Source organism: Hypanus sabinus, chromosome 12 (genome assembly GCF_030144855.1).
Source record: "Hypanus sabinus isolate sHypSab1 chromosome 12, sHypSab1.hap1, whole genome shotgun sequence".
Classification (NCBI taxonomy): Eukaryota; Metazoa; Chordata; class Chondrichthyes; order Myliobatiformes; family Dasyatidae; genus Hypanus; species Hypanus sabinus.
The window spans coordinates 94,009,107-94,036,357 of NC_082717.1; the positions used below are offsets into that span (position 1 = coordinate 94,009,107).

The window sequence follows — 27,251 nt, forward strand, 5'->3', positions numbered from 1 at the left end:
GGCACTTGCAAAATAAGCAATTAGAGGGAATGACTACTTACAAGGGCAGCAGACTTTGGGTGGTGGGCTTGTGCATGTCTGTATCCAGACATAGTAGCAATTAAAACTGTTAAACGAACAATTTATGACTGATAATGTTAACAATACTCACCTGTAGAGAAACATGTGGGGGTGAACCCACACATATCTGTGTATGTGACTGCATGATATAAAAAGAACTGTGTTTGCTTCAGGAGGCGCAGACCCTCAAAGCAGCCTCCGAGAGAGAGTGCTTAAAGAGGGTTCTCTTGAGTAACTTGCTAATAAAAAGTTAAAGATACTTTCACCGTAGTACGTGGTGTCTTTGCATCGGGTAGATCGAAAGAAGTTTATAATAATACCTTGGAGAAAATTCTGACAGGTTGCATTGCCATCTGGTATGGAAGCGCTAACCTACAGAATTGGAAAAAAAACTGCAGAGTTGTAAACTCTGCCAGCTCCATCATGGGCACTAGCCTCCACACCATTGAGGACATCTTTAAAAGGCGATGCCTCAAGGCAGTGGCACCCATCATTAAGGAGCCTAACCGTCCAGGTCATATGCTCTTCTCATTATGATCATCAGGCAGAAGGTACACGAACCTGAAGGTACACATTCAGTGTGTTAGATGTAAGTTCCTTTTCTCTGCCATATTCCTGAACCCATGAACCATTATTTTGCTTTCTTTTCACACTGTTTATTTATTCACTCTTAGTGTAATCTATTATATTTTTTATGTACTGCACTATACTGCTGCCTCAAAACAACAAGTTTCACAGCATATTCCAGTGATAATAAACCTGATCCTGATACATGAGAGAAGCAAAGGTGTAAACATTTCAGATGGGAGACCCCTCATCAAAGCAAACTATAGATGATTAGATGTTACTTCTATGAATATCCCCAAACACATTCTGAATTCACAACTTTTTAAAAGAGATTTTATAGAGTAATATGATAACTTCTTCAGTGAACCCAATGAGTTCAAAGGGAGGGTGGTAAACAAAACCCTGTGATTTTATAGAGAGCATGGCAAACGGAGTTCTGGTGAACAGTACACTGAATCATTGGGATGTGTGTATGTTCAGATAGTGGATTATTGGAGATTTTCCACGAATAGCAAACAAAATCACATTGCTCCCATTAAGTGTTCACTGGTGCTGAGGTTAGTAAAAGGTAACAATTTGTGAGAGGCCAGTGATCATTTTACTTTCAGGAAAGTGTTATTGCCAGACTGGAAGAGGAAACATTATCTGATGTCTTCCATTGAAAACACCGGCCAACAAAAGTGCTGTGGTCAGCAGTTCAGGGTGCGGGGGGGGTGGGGGGGTGCAAGGCAGGAAAATTGAGAAGGGTGCACAGGATGACAAATTAAATAGTTGCCATTTTAGAGTTAAAGCGGGTAGATTCTTAAAAGGTATTTCAGTCCAAAGCTATACAGGGTTCAAATTCAAGCTAACAATGTCACTAGTTTTGAAATGGAAACACCAGGAACTACGAAAAGTAAGTTGCATGGAGTTGCTCCATCCTGTTCATCATTAAAATGCAAAAACTGAACTGCTGGAGATACTCAGTGGTTGAAGCAGCATCAATGGGCAGCATTGAAGGAATTGCTGACATTTCTGGCTGAGTTCCTGCATCAGTCCCGAGTCCAATTCCTTTGTGGCTTGACTGAGTTTTTAGCTCTAGATTTCAGCACCTACAGATTTATGCCAATATCATCAATATATTGCCTTTGGATTTTCATCATCAGCATGGTCGGCTGAAACCAAATTCAATCAAGTTATATCAGGCAATGCACATTAGTGCACTCTTCAGCAAGTCAATTCCTTTGGATTCTTCAAGAAAAGCAAATAGACACTGACATTTCTTCCCAGAAATCTAAAGATGAAGACATCAGTTTTGGAGACTGGAGCAATTTTAACAGCTGCTGTTACACATCAGGCACTCACATACAAAATGCAATACAGTTCTGAAACAAATAAGCAAGAGTTGTGCTTGCTTCTGTCATTTTTGACACTATTTCTGAAGTGCAATCACAAGAGAAACAAATAAACCATGAAACAAATGTTAAAAAATGGGAAATAGTGGATCAGATTAAATTTAGAAAAACATACACCAGAGAAAACTGCCCTTCAGCCCATTAAGCTCACTCTGACCATCAGGAACTGACTTACACCAACCTCACACTAATCCAATTTATTCTCCCCATATAACCATCAACTCCAGCCCCCAGACTCTATCACTCACCCTTTCACTGGGTCAAAGTACAACGGGCAATTAGCCAACTAAGTACGTGCAAACTGCACAGAAAGAACAAAGGTTGGGATTGAATCCGAGGTACTGAAGCTGATGGGCAGCACTCACCCTCTACAAATGCCAAAATCCTAACCTCAGAAAAGCACTGTTTAAGCAATCTTGCTTAAATGGAAGGAGTCTACCCCTCCTACACATCTTCAATGGCTACGTGATAGTATGTCTTATTTAAATTTAGAAAAGATCCGCTGCTCAGTCTTAAATTCGAAACAATCTTTTTATGATATTTGGGGACCTTTCCTAAATTACTTCTCCAATTTATAAAGTTTAGCAGTGAACAGACTTATGTATATTTTTATCTTCTCTTCTTAAGTGAATATGTTTTTTTTCTAATTATCCATTGTCATCCATCAGCTTTTTTCTTTGGTAGTTGGTAGGGGGTTGACTTTTTTTTAATATAAAAAATTTATTTTCTGATGTATGACTTATCTTTAAATTTTTGATTACGGAGTGGTATACCTTTATGTGTTTTGCTGTAACATTTTGATCAATTTTATTACAATATATGAATGTACACAAGTTATGTTGAGATGTATCTATGTGTTGCACTCTGTAAATCTTGTTTTTTTTCTGAAATAAAAATATTGTAAAAAGTAAAGAAAAGCACTGGTTGGCAAAAATTGTTTAAGTACTATGATAGAAAAAGAAAACACATCAGAGTTTTTCAGTACTCTGTAACATCTTCCCAATGACAACTCATTGTGAATGCCTATTTACTACATTTGTACAAAGTGCAAAATGGCATCAACGAACAATGACCAGAGACAATTGTCACCTTCACTGATCTAGGCAAAAGATAGAAGATTGTCACAATAAACTTTGAATATTAATTCAAAATCATTTGTCACTGATAGATTTTTCATCCATTCGTAACTAGTCGACTCTGCCTTTGGTCTGTCTGCTGCTAAAGCCTTAATATCTCCAGACTTTTCCATTGACCACATGCTAGCCTCCCCTCTTCTTCAACAAAGATCTTTCCACATCTGCCTTCAGACCATATATCCATGTGTCATCCATGACTGTACACTGCCTTCTGGTCCAGCATAATTTAAAAACTCTCAAATTCCTGCAGTCTCCTCATTGCCTATCTCCAAATTCCACAAAGCATCCTGGATCTCCGAGCTTCTCAAGCTTCCCATCTTCATCTCAAGCCACATAATACTCTAACCTAAACCTTCTCCTTCTTTAAGAAAATTCTTCAAACCAACTTTTCACCAAACTTTTGTTCATCTTCCTTATTACTTCCATTTCTGGTTTGGTCAAATTCCGTGAAAACACTCTTGTGAAGGGCCTTCAAAAGGGGCAAAAACACTCTCCCAGAATTGGACTAAAAGCACAAATGAATTCAAATGAGGGTGAAGGAAGGAAAGGAGCTGGGTGGGGAAAAAAGTTAAGGTGTTTGTAGAGAATCCACATCAGTTTTTATTGTGGCTGGTTTATATGCTGTAAATATCACACAGCAACAATGATGATACAACAAAATTGTAAAACACCCATCAGTCGACCCAAAATCACTTACTATAAACTCAAGATAATTGTTACTTGTACAACCTGGCCTCATATGTTGCTGAAGTTTATGGTTACAGCATTTCATAGGCTTTTGCAGTTCTTTATACAGTGCCTATAAAAAGTATTCACCCGAAATTAATTACAAATATAAAGCACAAAATAATTGATTGCCTCAGTATTCACCCCTTTTAATATGACACGCCAAATCATCACTGGTGCAGCCAATCGATTTCTAGTTAAATAGAGATCACTTGTGGGCAGTCAAGATCTTTCAACTCATCATCGTAAAAATTGACCTGTATCTGGTAGGTCCAACTACTGGTGAGTCAGTATCCTACAAAAACTATACCATGAAGGCAAAATAACACTGCAAGCAACTCTGCAAGAAGGTTATTGAGAAAGCACCAGTCAGGAGATGGATACAAGAAAGTTTCCAAGTCACTGAATATCCCTTGGAATACAGTTAAGTCAATTATCAAGAAATGGAAATAATGTGACACAGCTGTAAATCTGCCTAGAGTAGGCCATCCTCAAAAGCTGAGTGACCATCCAAGAAGGGGACTAGTAAGGGAGGCCACCAAGAGACTTATGACAACTCTGGAGGGGTTACAAGCTTCAGTGGCTGAGATGGGAGAGACTGTGCATACAACACCTGTTGCCCAGATACTTCACCAGTCACAGCCTTATGGGAAAGTGGCAAAGAGAAAAAAAAGCCACTGCTGAAAAAAGCATTCATGTGAAATCTCACCTAGAGTTTGCCAGAAGGCATGTGGGAGACTCTGAAATCAGCTGGAAGAAGGTTATATGGTCTGATGAAACCAAAGTTAAGTTTTTTGGTCATCAGACTAAACACTATGTTTGTCATAAGCCAAACATCATGTATCATCAAAAACACACCATCTCTAAAATGAAGCATGCTGTGAGGATGCTTCACTGCAGCAGGCCCTGGAAGGCTTGAGAAGGTAGAGGGTAAAATTAATGCAGCAAAATACAGGGAAATCCTGGAGGAAAACCTGACGCAGTCACATAAGAACTGTGACTTGGAAGAAGATTGGTTTTCCAAAAAGACAATCACCCCAAGCTTAAAACCAAAGCAATACAGGAATGGCTTAAAAACAAAGTTAATATCCTGGAGTGGCCAAGTCAGAATCCAGACCTCAATCCAATTGAGAGTTTGTGGCTGAACTTGAAAAGGGCTGTTCACTCACAATCCCCATGTAATCTGACAAAGCTTGAGCAATTTTGTAAAGAAGAAAGGTGAAAAATTGCAGTGTCCAGATATGCAAAACTGATAGAGCTTTATCCACACAGACTCAAGGCTATAATTGCCGCCCAAGGTGCATCTACTAAATACTAAGTAAAGGGGGTGAATACTTATGCAATCAATTACTTTGTGTTTTATGTTTGTAATTATATCACTTGGTAGAGATCTGTTTTTACTTTGACACAGGAGTCTTCTTCTGTTGATCAGTGTCAAAAAAAGCCAAATTAAATCCAATGTGATTCAATATTGTAAAGCAATGAAACAGGAAAACTTCTGGGGCGGGGGTGGTGAAGACTTTTTATAGGCATTGCATTTCTGAATGCACAAAATAAGAATGAACACCTCAAAGGATAAAGAACACAAAAGGTGTGTGAAATTTAAAAAAATCATTGATGTACAGGCAGTCCCCGGATTACAAACGAGTTCTGTTCCTGACTCCATCTTTAAGTCAGATTTGTACGTAAGTCGCAACAAGTACATCCGGTATCATTTAGCATCAGTTAGTCAAACGTTTGTCTTAGTATATGGTATATATTTTACCTTTCTATGCCTATAAAACACTTAAGAAACATATGTATTCAAATAATTAAACCACTGTGTTGCTAAATAATAATTGTAGCTTTCATTGGGGCAGGGCCTTTCACATGCTCCATTATTCTCACTTTAAAATTGTTCTGATCGTTGACCAACTGTAGCCTAACGTTGTTCCAATGACCGATGATGTTTCACCTCTTTCCAAACACTTTATTTCCACTTTATTTTCAATCGTGATTGCTTCCTGTCAACAGAACAGAAATACTATGGGCGGCAGGTCCTGAGCTCCACTGGGTCCTAAGGACCACCGCACTGAATTCCCCAGGTCTTAAAGTCCACTGCACTGAGACAAATGGGACAAGTGGGGGCTGTACTGGGTTTGGGTATTTGATCCTCCACAATATTCCACATGGGAATTTAAACTGGAGGTGGCAGTGTTTTTTTTTACAAGGTCGAGTTGCAAGCCCGACATCAACCCAGCACGAATGGAGAGTGCGCTCATGAGTGGTCTGTCACTGGATCGAACTCGAGAACTTCCATTTTCGAGCCCGGCGCTGATCTCACTGCAGCACCAGCAGACCAGAAAAGGGGGGGGGGGGCAGGTATCAGGGTAAATCTTGCTAAGAAAAATTTAAGCCAATTACAAAGTTACACACTCAACACAATGTCAATGGCAACGACTTAAAATGGCGGACAGCGTCACAATCCGACTTAAAAAGGCGGACGGAGTTCTCCTTCCTCAGTTCGTAAGTACAAGTTGTCCGTAAGTTGGACATTCGTAACTTAGGGACTACCTGTATTGACACAGAATTTGAACATATCAGTAATTCTTAAAAGTATTTTAAAATTACGAACTTCAAGAGCTAGTTTCTGGACATGGGCATTCACCTGCAACAGAAACATTTTGAGAAATGATGTAACATTTGTAAATATATATATTAGTTTCACATTACAGTATAGCTTTCCTTAATAGCAACAGTACTGTTTAAAGTTACTTTCTTTTCTATACTGACTTGCAAATTAATTACTCAGTTCTTTTTCCTGCAGTGTTTGAGAAGGGGACTGCAAAGATGCCCATTCAACATGAAGTGAACTTCACTTAAGAGATATATTACTTAGACTATTTCCAAACAGTGTAATTAAATATATAAAATAACCACTATTAAAATTTTTAACTACATCAAAATGATGCTTCTATTCTGCAACTTTAGAATAAATCCTCCAGCTATAATTTATGACGTGTGAAAATCTGGGAGTGGAATGCAGCAATAATGGCTCACTGCCTCCAATCAGCAATTTTCTCATTTCAAAGTAAAAAATCTTGTGCGTTTGAGGACAAGGAAGAAAGATACACTCTTTCAAGACAGCACATTTAGATATGTTCACATTGGGTACTGAACTCAACTACTTACTGTACCTGCTATAAGAAACTGTTCTGAATGTGTACCTCCTAAATAAAACAGCTTTGACTTTTATTCCAGGTCCAAAGCACAGAAGCCCCCCTCTTTAGACCGTAGTAGTTAGTTTGCCAACATGTTTGAGTGACCAGACTTGAACAATGCCAAGTAGGTTCAGTGAAAGTTTGTTTCCAAAGGCATCAAAGAAATGCAGATGTCACGCTTGCACCAAGGTTTCCAATCATAAGTAATGTCACTCCCTGCCAAGATACACAAACATTTTATACACATTTTATCCCAGGCCCCCTGGTATGACCCAGCTGAAAAAAGACCAAATCCGAAATTTACAGGCATGCTTCTGACTTTCAAAAACTTCCAAAATTAAAAAAAACTTTTATCCCAGTTAATTTCAAAATTAACTCTTAAAATCTTAAAAAATTATTAAAAAGACTGAAGAAAACAAAAAACATAATTAAAATGTGTATGGAGGGATATGGTCCAGGTGCAGGTCAGTGGGACTAGACAGAAAAATGGTTTGGCACAGCCAAGAAGGGCTAAAAGGCCTGTTTCTATGCTGTAATGTTCTATGGTTCTAAAAGAGGACTGCCTTTATTCCCACCATTATTCCTTGCAACTCCATTCAAATATTCTCTTATTATTCAAATATAGAACAGCATTCATATTCCACCTGGGTAGTCTACTATCTAATTGTATTTTCCTATTTCAGTAACCCTCCCTGTGCTTTTTCCTCACCCCTTCTCAAGTCCCAACCCCGGTTTCAATTCTCTCTCCCACTCACTGTACCTGCCCTCTTTGTTATTAGGTGGGGGGAGGGCAAGAGAAGATTCCACAGTTTCACCACCCTCTGGCTAAAGAAGTTCCTCCTCATATCTGTTCTCTATGGCCGTCCCTCTATTCTGAGGGTGTGCTCTTTGGTCCTAGACTCTCCCACTTTAGGAAACATCCTCTCCATGCCCACTCTATCTATGCCTTTCAAATTTCGATAGGTTTTAATGAGATCATACCTCATTCTTCTGAATTCCAGTGAGTACAGGCCTTCAAAGTTTCATTTCCATAATCATTCTTGTGAAACTGCTCTGGACCATGTCCAATGCCAGTACATCCTTTCTTAGATAAAGGGTCAAAAACTGCTCACAATACTCAACTGCGCTCTAACCAGTGCCTTATAAAGCCTCAGCCTTACATCCCTGCTTTTATATTCCAGTCTACTCAAAATGAATGCTAACATTACATTTGCTTTCCTTACCACCAACTCATCCTGACAGTTAGCTTTCAGCGAATCCTGCATGAGGCCTCTTAAGAACCTTTGCACCTCTGATCTTCAAATTTTCTCCCCATTTTAAAAAAAAGTCTGCATCTTTCTTCCTTCTACCAAAGTGCATGACCATACACTTCCTAAACTGTATTCCATCTGCCAATTCTTTGCCCGTTCTGCTAATCTGTGCAAATGCTTCTGAAGACTCCTTATTTCAACACTATCTGTACCTTCTACTCATCTTTGGATTGTCTGTAAATGTGGCTACAAAGCCATCAATTTGCATCATTTAAATCACTGACATATAATGTAAAAATCTTTCTGGTAATACCACGTGCTCTCATCCTGTTAAGCAGCTTCATGTGTGGCACATGAAGGCCTTGTCAAAGGCCTACTGAAAATCCAAATCAACAACATCCACTGACTCTCCTTTGTCTGTCCTGTTTGTTATTTCCTCAAAGCATTCCAAAAAATAATCAAACAAGATTTTCCCTTTGAGAAAACCATGCTGACTTTGGCTTATTTTATTATGTGCCTCCAAGAACCCTGAAATCTCATCCTTAATAATGGAATCTAGCTCTGAAATCAGGCTAACTGGCCTATAATTTCCTGACTTCTGCTTCCCAACTGACATTTGCAATAGTGCAAAATGAGGGAAAGAGGATGACGTCAGGGATGCAGTTGGAAAGTGTGGGATTGGGTGGGTAGCATTTGTTTAGGATATCTGGGATGGTGTATATGGGTGGGGCAACGCTTCTGATGGAGTAAAATCAGGGTGATTATGAGGAAAAAGGTGTAAACAATAATATCTGGTCAATTATGAATGCAAGCAGATGGAGATCAAAAACATGAGACAAAAAACAGATTTGCAAAATACAGTAAACAGGAAAGAATAAAAGCAACAGCTGGGGGACAAGATAGATCTGTTTGCACGATACTAATGAACTTGTACACAACAGTCAATTCAAAAGCATCATCTGATATCCGAGTCAGAGAAAATGGAAGTCCCTTCTTTCAAATAAGCAGTAGCATTAGGTAAAGAAAAAAAAAATCAGGAAAATGGGGTTGTGTAAAGTTTAGGCTTAAGATACAACAAACTATATGATCCATGTAACTTCTCAGGATCCACCGTGGGAGGATATCTTGCGCACACCATCTGCAGCCTCATTCATTCTCTTATGATGAATGTTGCGTATATATGTAGCATTTTAATAGTATACACAAACAGTACAGCCCAATCTCTTCATTTTAATGCTCCGAAGCTCAGGGAAATTTTAAATACAAGAGCAGAGACTCTTTTGAATTACTGGGAGTTTGAAAGTTAATGCTATGGAATACCCAACCACTCAATATCAAATGTCATTTCTACACACCTGCAGCTATAATGCAGCTCACACACACGCAAATGTTGCTGGCAGTTTGACACAAAGCCTCTACTGATATCACATTAACAATTTCTCAGAAAACTGCACTCGTCTTTGGTAATTACTTCGATTGTTCCCCCCCCCTCCCCCCACCCATGCACTATAACCCGATTTCTATTTCAGTTCCAATGTTCCAATGCAAGCAACAAACTGGCAAAGGAATTCAATGAGTCAGGCAGCATTCAGTTAAAGAGCCTCAAATTAAAATGTCAACAATCCATTTCCTTCCACAGATGCTGCTTGACCTGCTGAGTTCTTCCAGCAGTTTATATTTTCGCTCCAGATTCCAGTATCTGCATTCTCTTGTGTGTCCAGCAACAGTTGCTGCTGTTTTCATGATTGCTACAAAATACTTAAACCTTCTTGGACATCACTTCACTTAAATCTGCAATACTCTAAAATGAATCACATTCTGAACAGCTTTTAAGGAGATGAATGTTTCTAGTTCGAGAACCATTACACAGATTAAAATAATAGTTACTATAACATTAAATTTTCAGCTATTTTCAATCAAAACATTTGATTAACTTTCTTAATCCATAAAATGAAGAAGAAAATGATGTTGTCTAAAAAAAAGTCAATGTGCTTGCTTGCCCTTTTGACCTGATATGACTACGTTCAGAGCTTTACCAGATGCATCCTCACTTGCATCATTTTTGGGTAATATGTGCAAGCTACTGAGGTAGGAATGGCATCCTATGGCTATGTCCTCAGCAAGAACCTCAAGAGCTACACTTGGTAGCAAGATGACCCCTCTCTCTACTCTCTCAAAAAATAGAGGCTATTCTGATGACCATCTATTGGGAACTTGAAAGTCAAAACATTCTAACCAAATCTACAGTTGCTCACTTTTTGAAAGATACCATACAGTGAACTTCATGCGACAGAAATTGCAGGAAAAAAGACAAGAAAAACATAAAACAAATGCACCAATATACTAACTACATGACTTAAGAGTTCTCAAAGATTAACAATCACACAACCATCTACATACTTGCTACCTGATGAAAAGATAGCCACAGCTTGCACATTTCATACAGCTCCAAAAATAAATGTGGTATATCTCCAATAATCTGATCACCCTTAGAAAAATATTACTGAACTACTTTCACCACTTTTCAGATCACAATGAAGTTCTAAATAAAAATTTCTGAAATCTAACACCTTAAATCCTGTATTCATAGCCCTTTTCAATTTGGCACCATGCTACTTTTCAACTCATCCCATTAACTGCAATTCTGCCCTATCATCTGCCTGTCCATCCTCACAGTCTCACTACACGCTGCTTTGATTTGTATACTGTTATGAGTGATGAACAATGGGGTGCAGAGTTAACCATTCCCCCCCCCCGAGAACCACGAACTATTACTGTTGCTATGCTGCTCATGAGAGAGAGAGATGAAACACAGGCAAGAACATCTGCTACAGATAAGAGGGAGAGAGAGACTGTCGATTTATGGTATTTTGACTCTTCCTGGATTATTTACCTTCCACTACGAGGACTTTACTTTGCTTGTTAACATTCCTCAGGAGACAGCAGGAGTGACCTGATTTGATGGACACAGTCATTCAGAGTTGATGGATAGCTGAGACCCCATTATTAGGGATAAAAGACAGGTCTAGAGAGATACCCTTCAGACACACCAATGGACACAGACTGAGTGTTGGGAACCCACAGAAAGGTGAGGGCTTCGGAGACCGAACCAGGAGATCGATCAGTAAAGCTCACAGTGTTACAGCAGGGCTGGTGGGGACTTGTGTGTGTCCACTCAAGCCAGAGTGACGAGTCCACCACAGAAGAACAGTCTAGCTGAAGACCAGAGGGGTCATAAATGAATGGCCACAACGACACGATGGATTAAGAAAGCCACAAAAGGTTTGCCTGCCACAGCTGTTGCTGTTACATCTCGCTCTCTCTCTCTCTCTCTCTCTCTCCCCCCAACGATTTCAATACAACAACCATACCTACCTCAGCATTTATGAACTGAACTCTATACTTTCCTATGACAATTCATTTACCCCTAGACATCGATAGAGCTTGTTTATTATTGCTTATTAATATTCCTACACTTTTAGGTTTATTACTGCTAACTTGTTTTATATGTGCATTTGCATTTTTGATATTGTATTGCGTAGTTTACTAATAAACACCTTTAGTTTTGGTACTACCAGACTCCAATGGATTCTTCTTTCTCTGCTGGTCAGACACCCAGTTACGGGGTACGTAACAAATTGGGGGCTCATCTCCGGGATTTGATTACCAAATTGGGAGGCTAGTGAATCGGGATAAAAGTCCCTTATCTGATCTGGTTGTGTAGATAACCAGACGGGAAACCAGCAGAGATGGAAATAGACAAATTTTTAAAAGACCCGACTTCGGGGGAATTGGAGGATGCCAGGAAGGCGGAATTGGTGAGCGTTGCAAAACGATTAAATCTCTCGGCAGTGAAATTGTCGATGAGCAAGTTGGTTATACAGAGAGCAATAGCTGTGCATTACATATCCGAGGGTGTGTTCACGTCGGATGCATTGGAACTGTTCCCTGAGAGGAAACCAGTCGGGGGTGAGCTTCAGTTACAGATAGAAAAATTGAGGATGGCTGAGGAGGAAAAGAAAAGGGAGCATGAGCTCCAGATACTCCAGATAAAGGAGATAGAAGCTGCAAAGCAGAGGGAGGAAAGAGAGAAAGAGAGGCAGTTTGCGCTGGAAATGGAGAGGGTAAAGGCATCACAAAGAAGGCAGCAAACTCAAATGAGGGGTTCAAGATTGGTCAGGAGATCCAGTTAGTACCTCCATTTGAGGATATGGATGTCGATAGGTACTTCCTTCATTTTGAGAAAGTGGCTGTAAATCAGAACTGGCCTAAGGGGAAATGGGCTGTTCTGTTACAGAGCGTACTTAGGGGGAAGGCTCAGCAAGCGTATTCGGCATTGTCCATGGATGAGTCTAAGGATTATGAGGAAGTGAAAAGGGCTGTATTGAGAAGTTACGAGTTGGTGCCAGAGGCATACCGGCAGAAGTTCTGGAACTTGAGAAAGCCATGGAACCACACGTATTTACAGTTTGCCCGTGAGATGCAAATATACTGTGAGCGTTGGTGCGCCTCAAAAGGGGTCATTGGAGATTATGATAAACTGCTACAGTTAATACTGATGGAGCAGTTCAAAGGTTGTATCCTTGAGAGTATGAAGACGTACTTGGATGAGAAGGAGACAGAGACTCTATCTACGACTGCCAAGTTAGCAGATGAGTATGCCTTAACCCACAAAACAAAGTTTTCCCCAAATAAGAGCTACCAGAAAGGCAGTAGGGACGGTAGAGAAAGCCCACCAGCTAAAGCAGAGAATAAGCCGGGAGCTAGTGGAAAAGGTGAGGAGGGAAAACAGGCTGGCAGGAAGGTTCCTAGCTTTACATGTTATAATTGTGGGAAAGCTGGTCATATAGCATCTAAGTATTTTGCTCCAAAGAAGGAGACAAAAAGGGAAAACAGCAATCCCGACTGATTGCATTCAGTCGGTCAACAGATCAATGGGGAAGGCAAAGTTAGATAGAGCACAAGAGGGACGTGAGAAGTTTATCTCGGAAGGGACAGTGTCTGTGAAGGAAGCAGAAACCCCAGTTCCAGTGTGGATCTAGAGGGATACTGGGGCTGATCAGTCATTGATTCTAAGGAAGGTGTTAAGACTTCGGTCCTGAGACTGAGACTGAGACTGGGGAGGTTGTGTTAAGAGGTATCAGAAAAGGGATCGAGGCCGTACCTTTGCACAGGATGTTTCTGAAATGTGACCTAGTACCTGGACCAGTTGAAATAGGGGTGTGGTCGAAACTACCGATGGACGGCATGGACGTCCTACTTGGTAACGATCTGGCAGGTGGTGACATGTATTCAGCAGTGAAATTAACAAGTACGCCTGTAAGTGCTGGGGACCCACCCATAGATTCCAAGATTTATCCCACATGCGCAATCACTCGCAGCATGTCTAGAAAGGCGGCTGAGAAAGGAGACAGCTTAAATGAGTCCAGGGTTGATTTAGTGGAGACATTTTTGCCGACCTTGTATGAAAAGGGGTTACCGGAGGAGAAGGAAAAGGATAGTGGGGTTAAGGAGAGTAAAGGAGAGGAGGTAGATCTACCATTAGCAAGGAGGGATTTTATAAAGGAACAGAGTCGTGATGAGGAGCTTGTGGTGTTGAAAGAATCAGCTCTTTCTGAGGTAGAGATTGATAGGGAACCAGGGGGATACTACCTGAAGGAGGGAGTGTTAATGAGGAAGTGGAGGCCAACCACAGTGCCAGTCAATGAGGACTGGGCAGTATTACACCAGGTGGTGGTTCCGAAGGTTTATCGGGATGAAATTTTGAACTTGGCTCACAAGATACCCCTGGGTGGACACTTAGGAGTGAGGAAGGAGGTTATGGAGGCACAGAGTAAAGATGAGAAACAGATGAGGCAGTTAGAAGGTCCAGGGTTGGACACGGATGATCTGTCTGGTTTGACAGAGCTGCTTTCAGTTGAGAATTTAAGAGTGTTCCAGATGATGTAAGGGTAGTCCTAGATGAAAAGGATGCCACTACCTTGAGGGAGTCTGCTGGGTTAGCAGACGAGGTTGTTTTAACCCGCAAGGTTGAGTTTACTCTGAAGGGGAGTTGCCCAGAGAGTACCTGGGAGGATCAGGGGAACTTAGAATTTGAAAAAGGGACTGGTATTGAAAGCCTAGGAGAGGCAGATGTCCCGTTGGCCTGTGTTCAGGATATGAAAGATGTGGAGTCAGAGGGTACTGAACCTAGTGTTGAAGCTCAGGAAAAGTCTAAGGTGTCTGATTTAGTTGAAAAGGAACGCAGTCCTTTTGGGTCAGATGGACTTGGTTCAGTGAAGAAAGCGTTAACCTTGGCACCGGTAGAAAGTGAGAATTCTCAGTCACTTATGTTAAAAGTTAGTGGGGAGATGAAAGCTGGTGATGTGAATATTATTGAAGGGAAAGGGAAAAGTATTGTTCCTAGACTGTTAAAGAAAATTTAAAGTCGGGTTTAGTTTCAGAACTGTTAATTAAAGTGAAGGGACCGTTAGCTGAACAGTGGTTTGTTAACAAGGTGCTTGCGAATCAATTACAGTTTGTTTTGGAATTTAAGGATAAACAACTTGGTGATATTGTTCAAGGATGTGAGTTGGAGAGGCAGAACTTAAAGTGTTGTTTTGACCAAGAGGGTTCACCTGCGGATGTTAAATGAGAAACTAACAGAATTAAAGATCCTGAAGATAAAATTAATGACCTGCTTAAAAGTAATGAGTGGTGTGGAAGTTCAGCAAATGGGCTTAGTTTGGGAAACATTGGTGCCAAGATAGCTCCTGTGAAAGGAGTCTGTGAAGGCCTGTTCCAAGCTGGTGAGCCAGCTAACCATGTGAGAGTTAAGTGGAAAAGAGGCAAGGGTTGACCAAATGCCACTTTGAATAACAGGATCTGGTTTTGTGGGAATTTGATTTTTTTTTAAACAAAGCATGTGAATGAGAAAGACAACATCATGGAAGATTGAATGTTAAATTTAAAAGTAAAATAGAGATTAGTATTTGCACAAACTTCTGTAATGTACCACAGTATAATCACACATGTATTGGTTCACACTTTGTAATATACACCTAAGCTAAGAACACAATCCCTTGGTATTTTTGGCTAACATGAAAAATAAAAATAGAAGGTTATTAAGTTGGAGTCTGTTGTTACAGGAATTCGATATTAAAATACAACATGTAATGGGGAGTGAGAATGTAATTGCTGACTGTTTATCCAGATGTTAATTTGAAAATGTACTTGTATTATTCTTGTAGTTAAGACGACTTCTGTATTTAGTTAAATTCTGTAATATGCTTTATTAGTTAATTTTCACCCTGAAAATTCCCAGAAGGATGGGGGTGTTATGAGTGATGAACAAATCTGATGGACAATGGGGTGCAGAGTTAACCATTCCCCTCCCCTGGAGAACCACAAACTATTACTGTTGCTATGCTGCTCATGAGAGAGAGAGAGAGATGAAACACAGGAAAGAACATCTGCTACAGATAAGAGGGAGAGAGAGACTGTTGATTTGTGGTATTTTGACTCTTCCTGGATTATTTACCCTCCACTACAAGGACTTTACTTTGCTCGTTAACATTCCTCAGGAGATAGCAGGAGTGGCCTGATTTGATGGACACAGTCATTCAGAGTTGATGGATAGCTGAGACCCCGTTAGTAGGGATAAAAGACAAGTCTGGAGAGACACCCTTCAGACACACCAGTGGACACTGACTGAGTGTTGGGAACCCACAGAAAGGTGGGGGCTTCGGAGACTGAACCAGGAGATAGGTCAGTAAAGCTCACAGTGTTACAGCAGGGCTGGTGGGGACTTGTGTGTGTGTCCACTCATGCCAGAGTGACGAGTCCACCACAGAAGAACAGTCTAGCTGAAGACCAGAGGGGTCATAACTGAATGGCCACAACGACACAACAGATTAAGAAAGCCACAAAAGGTTTGCCTGCCGCAGCTGTTACTGTTACATCTCACTCACTCTCTCTCTCTCTTCCCCCAACGATTTCAATACAACTACCTCAGCATTTATGAACTGAACTCTATACTTTCCTATGACAATTCATTTACCCCTAGACATCGAGAGAGCTTGTTTATTATTGCTTATTATTATTCCTACACTTTTAGGTTTATTACTGTTAACTTGTTTTATATGTATATTTGCATTTTTGGTATTGTATTGTGCAGTTTACTAATAAACACCTTTAGTTTTGGTACCACCAGACTCCAACGGATTCTTCTTTCTCTGCTGGTCAGGCACCCAGTTACGGGGTATGTAACAATACCAACTAACCAACCTCAGTCCTTTTATTCCTGTTCTCACTCCCCTGCCAAATTAGTTGAGACCCTACCCCACAGTTCCAGCAAACCTGCCCACAGGGATATTGCTCCCCCACAGGTTCAGATGTAATCTGTCCTTTTTGTACTGGTCATACCTTTTCCAAAACAGACCCCAGTGATCCAAAAATCCGCAACCCTGCCCCCTGCATCACTTCCTCAGACACTCATTCATTTGCATCATCCTATTCCTGCCCTGACTAGCATGGGGTACCAGGACTATTCCAGAGATTACATCCTTGGAGGTGCTGCTCTTCAGGTCCTCTTTTGCTCCCTATTTCTTACTGCACATGACCTCTTTCCCCCTTTTTACCCATATCACTGGGGTCAATGTGCACCACAACCTCTGGCTTTTCACTCTCCCTCTTGAGAATCTTCTGCCTACAGCCGCTCTAAGATATCCTGGACAGTAGCACACCTGTGAGGCAACACACCATGCTGGCATCTCTTTCACGGCCACAAAATCTGTACATCTCCCTATCGCTTTGCCTGACTTTACCCTTCTTTGCTGAGCCTTAGAGCTAGCCACAGTCCCACTGGCCTGGCTGCTACTACTGTGCCCTGATATCCAAAGGGATATACTTGTTGCCGATGGGAATGGCTACAGTGGAACTCTTCACTGACTGCTTACTTTTCCAAGTGGTTACCCACTTGAAGCCTGCATTCTGAGTGTGACCGCCTCAGTAAAAGCTCATCTCGGAGGTTTTCGGTCTTCTAGATGATTTTGGGTACACCCAGCTCCAGTTCCTTGACTGTGTCAGTCAGGAGCTGAAGTTGGGTGAACTTTCTGCAGACATAAGTCATCAGGGAGACTGTCAGGTGCCCTGAAATCCCACATCTCACAAGAGGAGCATTCCACTGCCTGAACGAGCATTCTGTCTACGCTCGTTATACCTCTAACTTCTCAAACTGAAACTCAATCCTGCCAAAGCCTGACTGCTCTGCCTACACCTCACTTCTTTTTAATCATCCCCTGCTGAGTGCCTAAGAGATCATTATAATTACAGCCCTCCGAAAAACTACAAAAGGCTCATTTTAAACTTCACGCGCCTTATCAATGAATGACATTTTGCCAATGATTGCAGCCCAATGTAGGGATGATTCCATCCTTCTTCTAAAACATCTTCCAACCTTCAGAGATAAGCACTGCTCTTTCTCTAGCTTTGAGCATCACTGATTTCTGCTAAAATGTAACTTTCTAAACTTGCCCTGAAATTCAATCACCAATAACCTGCCAAGTCCATTCTCAGTCTGAAATCCATCAGAACTATTTAACTCTGGGTCTCATTACAGCCTTGTTCCAAATGTTGTCACAAAAACAGAGGCAGAGGCAGAAATAGACAGGAGTTTAAGGGAGATAGTCACCCCGAGGAGTCAGGTAGTTGGGTGACTGTCAGGAGAGGGAAGGGGAGTAGAAAGGAAGAGCAGAGCACCCCTGTGGCCATTCCCATCAATAATAAGTATACCGTTTTGGATAATATTGGTGGAGACGACCTACCAGGGACAAGTTGCAGTGGTTGTGTCTCTGGCACTGAGAGTGGACCCTCAGCTCAGAAGGGAAGGAGGGAAAAGAGGAGAGCAGTAGTGATAGGGGATTCAATAGTTAGGGGGACAGACAGGAGGTTCTGTGGAAGAGATCAAGAATCCCGGATGGTCTGTTGCCTCCCTGGTGCCAGGGTCTGCAATAGCTCGGATCGAGTTCTCAGTATTCTCAAGAGGGAGGGTGAGCAGCTGGATGTCGTGGTCCATGTAGGGACCAATGACGTGGATAGGAAAAGTGAGGAGGTCCTGAAAGGTGAGTTTAGGGAGCTAAGTGACAAGTTAAAGGACAGGACCTCCAGGATAGCAATCACAGGATTGCTACCAGTGCCACGTGCAGTTGGATTTAGAAATAGTAAGATAGTGCAGATCAACACGTGGCTGAAGTCATGGTGCAGGACAGAGGGCTTCAGATTTATAGATAATTGGGCAGTTTTCCAGGGAAGGTGGGACCTGTTCCGGTGGAATGGTTTACATCTGAACTGGAGGGGGACAAATATTCTTGCAGGTAGCTTTGCTAGAGAGGCTCCAGTGGATTTAAACTAGATATGGGGGGAAGGGGAACCAGAGTGTAGGAACAGATGTATGGGAGAAGGAAGAAAAAGAAGACAGTAAAGTTCTTTGTACTGGTAGAGATAAACAGAGAGGAAGAGGTGGAGAATTTCTTAAATGCATTTATTTTAATGCTAGGAGCATTGTAAGAAAGGTGGTTGAACTTAGAGCATGGAGTGATAAATGGAAATATGTTGCAGCTATTAGTGAAACATGATTGCAGGAGGGGTGTGACTGACAACTAAATATTTCGTTGCTTCAGGTGTGATAGAATCAGAGGGACAAGAGGGAGAGGTGTTGTGTTGCTTGTCAGAGAAAATATTGCAGCAGTGCTCTCTGGCAGGATAGATTAGAGGGCTCGTCTAGGGAGACTGCTTGGGTGGAATTGAGGAATGGGAAAGGTGTAGTAACACTTATAGGGGTGTATTACAGACCACCTAATTGGGAGTGAGAATTGGAGGAGCAAATTTGCAAGGAGATAGCAGATGTTTGTAGTAAGCACAGTGGTGTGATTGTGGAAGATTTTAATTTTCCACACATAGGCTGGGAAGCCCATACTGTAAAAGGGATGGATGGTTTGGAGTTTGTAAAATGTGTGCAGGATAGTTTTTTGCAGCAATACATAGAAGTACCAACTAGAGAAGGGGCAGTGTTGGATCTTCTGTTAGGGAATGAAATAGGTCAGGTGACGGAGGTAAGTGTTGGGGAGCACTTCAGGTCCAGTGATCACAATGCCATTAGTTTCAATATAATTATGGAGAAGGATAGGACTGGACCCAGGGTTGAGATTGTTGATTGGAGAAAGGCTAACTTTGAGGTGATGTGAAAGGATTTCGAAGGAGACGATTGGGACAATTTGTTTTATGGGAAGGATGTAATAGAAAAATGACGGTCATTTAATGGTGAATTTTGAGGGTACAGAATCTTTATGTTCCTGTTAGGTTGAAAAGAAAGGTTAAAAGTTTGAGAGAGCCATGGTTTTCAACGGATATTGGAAACTTGGTTAGGAAAAAGAGAGATATCTACAATAAGTATAGGAAGCATGGAGTAAGTGAGGTGCTCGAGGAATATAAAGAATGTAAGAAGAATCTTAAGAAAGAAATTAGAAAAGCTAAAAGAAGATACGAGGTTGCTTTGGCAAGTAAGGTGAAAATAAATCCAAAGGGTTTCTACAGTTATATTAATAGCAAAAGGATAGTGAGGGATAAAATTGGTCCCTTAGAGAATCAGAATGGACAGCTATGTGTGGAGCTTAAAGAGATGGGGGAGATTTTGAACAATTTCTTTTCTTCTGTATTCACTAAGGAGAAGGATATTGAAATGTGTAAGGTAAGGGAAACAAGTAGGGAAGTTATGGAAACTATGACAATTAAAGAGGAGGAAGTAATGGCACTTTTAAGGAATATAAAAGTGGATAAATCTCCGAGTCCTGACAGGATATTCCCTACGACCTTGAGGGAGGTTAGTGTAGAAATAGCAGGGGCTCTGACAGAAATATTTCAAATGTCATTAGAAACGGGGATGATGCCACAGGATTGGCGTATTGCTCATGTGGTTCCGTTATTTAAAAAGGGTTCTAAGAGAAAACCTAGCAATTATAGGCCCGTCAATTTGACGTAAGTGGTGAGTAAATTAATGGAAAGTATTCTTAGAGATGGTATATATAATTATCTGGATAGACAGGGTCTGATTGGGAACACTCAACATGGATTTGTGCGTGGAAGGTCATGTTTGACAAATCTTATTGAATTTTTTGAAGAGGTTACGAGGAAAGTTGACAAGGGTAAAGCAGTGGATGTTGTCTATATGGACTTCAGTAAGGCCTCTGACAAGGTTCTGCACGGAAGGTTAGTTAGGAAGGTTTGATCGTTAGGTATTAACATTGAAGTAGTAAAATGGATTCAACAGTGGCTGGATGGGAGATGCCAGAGAGTAGTGGTGGATAACTGTTTGTCAGGTTGGAGGCCGGTGATTAGTGGTGTGCCTCAGGGATCTGTACTGGGTCCAATGTTGTTTGTCATATACATTAATGATCTGGATGATGGGGTGGTAAATTGGATTAGTAAGTATGCAGACAATACTAAGGTAGGTGGCATTGTGGATAATGAAGTAGATTTTCAAAGTTTGCAGAGAGATTTCGGCCAGTTAGAAGAGTGGGCTGAGCGATGGCAGATGGAGTTTAATGCTGATAAGTGTGAGATGCTACATTTTGGTAGGAATAATCCAAATAGGACATACATAGTAAATGGTAGGGCACTGAAGAATGCAGTAGAACAGAATGATCTAGGAATAATGGTACATAGTTCCCTGAAGGTGGAATCTCATGTGGATAGGGTGGTGAAGAAAGCTTTTGGTATGCTGGCCTTTATAAATCAGAGCATTGAGTATAGGAGTTGGGAAGTAACGTTAAAATTGTACAAGGCATAGGTAAGGCTGAATTTGGAGTATTGTGTACAGTTCTGGTCACCGAATTGCAGGAAAGATGTCAACAAAATAGAGAGAGCACAGAGAAGATTGACTAGATGTTACCTGGGTTTCAGCACCTAAGTTACAGGGAAAGATTGAAAAAGTTAGGTCTTTATTCTTTGGAGCATAGAAGGTTGAGGGGGACTTGATAGAGGTATTTAAAATTATGAGGGGGATTGATAGAGTTGACGTGGTGATCCAGAGATACCGGCCACGTGACAGATGCACTGCCACCTGGCTGGTTGGAGGACACACCACTCGCCAATCAACATTTGGTCCCTCCCAACTAATCAATGCACACCTAAATTATTGATCACCTTAAATGGATTACTTCGCCCAGCCCCATGCTATAAAAGGTGAGACATGTGCCTGGCTCGCTCTCTCTTACAGACCACCTCATTGAAGGTAAGTGCATTGATTTATGTTTAGGAAGTTTTATCATTGGTCCTGGTAAGGGAGCCGCAGCTATCCAAGGTCAAGGAGGATAGCTGTTGTAGTGCTTTTCCCTTGTTCTTTGTATGTGTAACTGTACCCTGCCCCCGCACCTCTTTCTGTGTATTGTACAGCCGACCCGACCTTTCCCACACGTGTTAACCCTAAACGTTTTTTGTTAGAATATTGTAGTTGCTTGTGTTGACTCGACTTCCCCTTTTAAATAAATTCCTTATTATTAAAACTCTACTGTTGAGACTCAAAGAACCAGTTATTTTCCATCACAACACATGGCTTTTTCCATTGAGAGTAGGGGAGATTCAAACAAGAGGACATGAGTTGAGACTTAGGGGGCAAAAGTTTAAGGGTAACATGAGGGGGAATTTCTTTACTCAGAGAGTGGTAACTGTGTGAAATGAGCTTCCAGCAGAAGTGGTAGAGGCAGGTTCGGAATTGTCATTTAAAGCAAAATTGGATAGGTATATGGACAGGAAAGGAATGGAGGGTGATGGACTGAGTGCGGGTCAGTGGGATTAGGTAAGTGTAAGCGTTCGGCATGGACTAGAAGGGCCGAGATGGCCTGTTTGTGTGCTGTAATTGTTATATGGTTATGGTTATAACTGAAATCCAGGGTTGATGCATTTTATCCACATGAGATCAGGAAACCCCAGTAAAACCCAAGTCAACAAAAACTATAATCAGGAGGATGTAAAATATCCCATGCTCCTAAGAGCAGAAACTTCTCCTCGGTCTCCAAACTCTTGGTTTTACTCAATCAACAATTCTGAACATTATCTGATCATTTTCACATTTGTGCTTCTGCATTTGTGCATAATGACTGCCACGTTTCCTATACTGCAGAATAACTTACAATGCTTTGAAATACTCTGGAAGAGACATGAAAGATGGCTTTTGAAGGCACATTCTCCATTTGCCTGGATGAGAAAAGTTTCAACTCCATTCACGAAGCTCATCAGCATCTACAGTGAGGTAGCTATCTTGACTAGAACCCTAACTATCACAGCTGCAATGCTCACCTTCAAGATGTAGTCCAGTAACTTGACAAAGTTTCAAACGTATCTCAGAGAATTGTGGCCTTTGCCACTGAGGAAGAAACAGGTAGTGGGTACAGAGCAATGTAATCATCAACAAACTGTTCTTCAGGCCACATTTCATCCCAATGTGGAAGCACACCTTCTCTTCTTTACCACTGAGTCCACAACCTGAGACTCCTACCTAACAGTAAAGTCGATATGACATTCTCCGCATTTGCATTGCTGGGGGTTTGGTGGGGGGGGGTGGTAATAGAGGTAAATACCATTGAGGCGTTTGAAAGGACCTTTGACAAATGAGAGGATATGGACTCTCACAGGGAAGAGGAGACTAGTTTAGTTATGTGTGCATTGCTAGTTTAATTAGCTTGCAACAACAATGTGGCCCTAAGTTCCTGTGTTATGCCGTTCCATGTTCTACATTCTATAGAATAACAGCCATAGCACAAGAGGATATCATGAAGTTTATTACTCTTTGCTGGCTCCTGGTACAGCAAGGATTCAAAAAAAAAGGTGACTCACTATCACCTGTGCAGGACAATCAAGGTTAGGAAACAAATATTAACTTTGCCAGTGATGCTTGTAATCATATATTAAAGAAACTTCATTTCTTCATCTAAACATACCTAAACCATTCCCTAGCTCACACTCACACTCTCACGTCTCCAAACTAGGGTGTCCTCCAACAGGTTAAATCCATTGCTTGCGGCAGACCAATTTGGAGACGACACCACTGTTCTTGCTAAAATCTCAAGTGGTAAAACCAGGACGTACAGAGCTGAGATGGATCAACCAGTTCAGTGGTGTCGCACTTAACATCAGCGAGATCAAGGTATTGATTGTGGACTTCAGGAAAGGGAAGTTGAGACAACACACACCAGCCCTCATTGAGTATGTGAGCAGGTTTAAATTCATTGAATCTCAGAGAATCTATCCAGGCCCCACGAAGAAGCCAAGACAGTGGTTCTATTTTAATAAGAGCTTGAGGAGATCTCCAAAGACTCGTGCAAATTTCTATAGATGTACAATGGAGAGCTTTCTGGCTGGTTGCGTCACAACCAGGTATGAAGGCTCCAAAGCACAGGATCACAAGAGGCTATAGAGCAGGGGTTTCCAATTTGGGGTCCACAAATGGTAGCAGTCCAATGTATTAAAAAAAAGGTTGTGAACTCCTGCTATAGAAGGTTGTAGACTCAGCCTGCACCATTCACAGGCACAATACTCCCCACCATTGAGCTCATCTTCAAAAGGCAGTGCCTCAAAAGGGCAGTATTTGTTACTAAGGGTCCTCACAATTCAGGACATGCCTCTTTTTGTTATTAGCATCAGGGAGGTGGTGCAGAAGACCAAGGAACCACACTCAATGATTTAGAAACAACTTTTTTCCCTCCGCCATCAGGTTTCTGAATTAAACACCATATTGTTTTTCCTTTTTTGTACTAGTTTATAATTTATAGTAATTGTATGTCTTTGCACTGTATTGTTGCCGCAATACAACAAACCTCACATTATAAGTCAGTGATAATAAACTTGATTCTGACGCTGAATGTGTTGCAGAGCTCCTTTTGGTCGAGAATTGGTAGCCAGCAGTAGGTCACACAAAATCACCAACTCAAGCAAAGAACTAACTTCCTTTGTGTGAATCTCCCATTCCAAAGTTACCAGATCGTAGCCAGAACTGTTAAAATATGATGGTTCTAAAATGTTCTGACATTTAGAAACATTCAAAATCTTAAAAAAAAACTTTGAAAAGGCAACGGAGAAAAAAAAATAACAATTGAACCATTCAAGAGTACATTGAATTTGGCAACTTCATTTACTACCATTGCTGCAGTTCCCTCCAAACTATCCCTCAAAGGGAATGCTGTTCTGCTGCCAGAACTTATTGCAGCTTGTTAGGAATTATCACAACACTAAACACACTTGCTCAGCTCCATAAGCAGCCCTGAATCAGAGAAGAGTCTGGAAAGTGACCAGGAACAGGTCTTGTGTATTTGAACGTGCATACAAAAAGGATAAAGATAGTCTTGGCATACAAGTAATGGCGGCTTCCATGAAACTTTCATATTGCCAGTAAAAAAAATCATTCACCCTCTACAGATCCAAGTCAGTGAAAACTGGCTTATGCCTTTAAATCACACTGACAGAAGCACTGTGGGGCAAGATTGTTGCACTATATGGAGGAAAGCTGCTGGTTCCATTATCCCAGATTTAAACAACATTGCCAGTAGCACTTAAAAGCAAAGTAAATTATACTTGCAATTAAATTGCACTTGCTCAAAATACATTCTGTAGTTCAGAGACAGCTGAATTCCTGAGAGTGAGGCCCTACATACATGTTTCAGTTTAACATCTGAGAAAGGTACTACCTCCAATCTTTCCTTTTGGTCTTCCCTCATCTCTCATTCTTTGCTGCTTTTCTTTCTTTCTTGGCCTCCACACTTGCACAAACTTAGCTTTTTCTAGTTTTGTCAAAAACTACCTCAAATGTTAGCTCCATTTCCTCTTTTCCCTATTGCAATGCCAAGTGAAAGAACTTCATGGAAAGGTGAACACTTAAGGGCAAAAATCAATCAACAATGACCAAACAATGCCTTGTAAAGCTATGAGAAGACATAACAGCATTCAGAGTTCTTACCTCCAGTGTACTAACATCTTTTTCCAGTGCTACTCGTGCCCTTTGCAGAGATCCATCCATTAACTTATGAAGCCTCATTATTAGCTTCCGTAGTCCCATTTGTTTCAGTGCTTTATCAACAAAAGGTCTATAAATAGACATCTGACAATTCCTGTTGAAACCAGCATCAGGCAGGCAATCAGAAGACAGATTTCCCATTAAGGTGGTCTCGTCTTCAGATACAGACCTCTCAAACCTCTTTGGGAAAATATCCAAAGGATGAAAGTGAACGTGTACCCCTTCTTTATGCCTATGAGAACTCTGCTCCCTGTTATTTTCTGATCCAGTAACTTCATCTTCATGACCTCTCTGCTCTTCATTATCCAATGGGCAAGGCTGTAAGCAATTCTTGCCATCACCTCCTTCCTCATCTGCTCCAGAAGGACGAGGAGATGGGATTTCAAACACTGGCCAGCCAATGTTTGGCAATTTCTCAATGCCCAATACAGTTCTCATCAAGTTCAATTTCTGGTTCAGGTCCTTAGTTATATTTAACCATAAGCACAGTGCCTGCACTCTGCTCTGAAAGTCTTTTGCAGCATACCTCTCATAGTCCTTTTGGAGGGCCTGCAATGATGGGTAAAGTGCTTCCACAGACTCTAGCAGCTCCATAATACTTTTCACCTGCTCACATGCTATCCTCTGACACTGAAGATGTTCCTGATAATGACTATGACCAAAGATGTGCATTCCTGTAGTCCTCATACAGTCAGTCTTCTGTTCAAAAATGTCATCCACTCCAGTAGCATTAGCATAACCACCACCTTTACTTTGACCAAGGCTTCCATAATTTACTTTGAAGTTCAATATATCATTAATAATGTCAGGGACTGCCTGGCGTGCGGTATACAGGTAAACATCTTGGTCACTTATGCTACGACTTGCATGCCAAGCTTGCAGTTCCAGCCAGATAAGTTCATTTGTTCTGTTCCCCCATTCATATGAGGTATTTTCCTGTCCTCTCTGTTCTTTCTCCTTTCGCTTAGAAACTGAGGTAAGCTTAAGTAGTAATCGCAATGTTTCAAAGAATTTCAGACGGTCAGCTGGACAATCTGTTCTGGAGGTCTGCCGTGTGGGTCTACTAAGGGGCACTGAGACAGGAGGGTTGGGGTTGCTGCAGCCAAGGCAGAGGTAAGGCTTGTTGGGTATTGAAGTCTTTGTGGAGGACCCAGTAATAGGATCCAGCATGAATGCACATTGCACTGTTTTCTTGTGGTCTCTTTCTGTCGTTCGCATATTGGACCGCAGTTTCTTTTCTTGCTTGTCAGTGAATACTGCCACATTTTCAATCGTCTTGTCTTTCGGTGTTGGATGCTTTGGTATGGTTACCTTTTCTGAAATTTAAAAAAATAGAAAAGTTACTAAGGAATCTCTTCAATCCCAAATTAAAACAGACATACCGTACATCCCATTGAAAAAAGTAAAGCTCCTTTCTCCTCAGGCTCAGGACAAACACTCCATTTTCCATGACAGGTCTATGAGTAACAACAATAGACATGCTCAGACATGCTCAATTCACACAATTATATGGAACAGCATTATTCAATCAAAAATTATGAATGGTATTAACAATCTTGCTGAAAAGCAATATATTCTCAAAATCTACACTATCAACTCATGTCCTCTTAATAATATGCTAAGAATTTTGATGTTAAAGCCAAAATCCTTCAAAGAATATATAAAACAAAAACATGCATTCCATAAATAGTGGAAATAAAAAGTTGAAAAGAAATCCAGCTCATGACTGAAAAATGAAGATCACTAAATTCTTGGCAGGTAACTGTTGACATCATTAACGAGATACAGCCTTTCAATTTCGAAATTTTCTCTTAAATTTCAACAGTTTTAAATCTGACTCAAAATTTGAAATCTTCACTTGAAGCTAAATATTCCAA

At 41.0% G+C, this 27,251-nt stretch overlaps 1 protein-coding gene across 4 annotated transcripts in view; it reads right to left on the minus strand.

Annotated features, from left to right (window-relative positions):
- The window catches only part of map3k4 (mitogen-activated protein kinase kinase kinase 4), a 217,620-nt gene that overhangs the window by 120,494 nt on the left and 69,875 nt on the right, over nucleotides 1–27,251 (minus strand). For all 4 annotated transcript variants that reach the window (XM_059986481.1, XM_059986483.1, XM_059986480.1 and 1 more), the window contains one exon: nucleotides 25,318–26,690. In XM_059986481.1, the coding sequence (XP_059842464.1) occupies nucleotides 25,318–26,690 (1,373 nt within the window). The remainder of the gene's footprint in view (nucleotides 1–25,317; nucleotides 26,691–27,251) is intronic.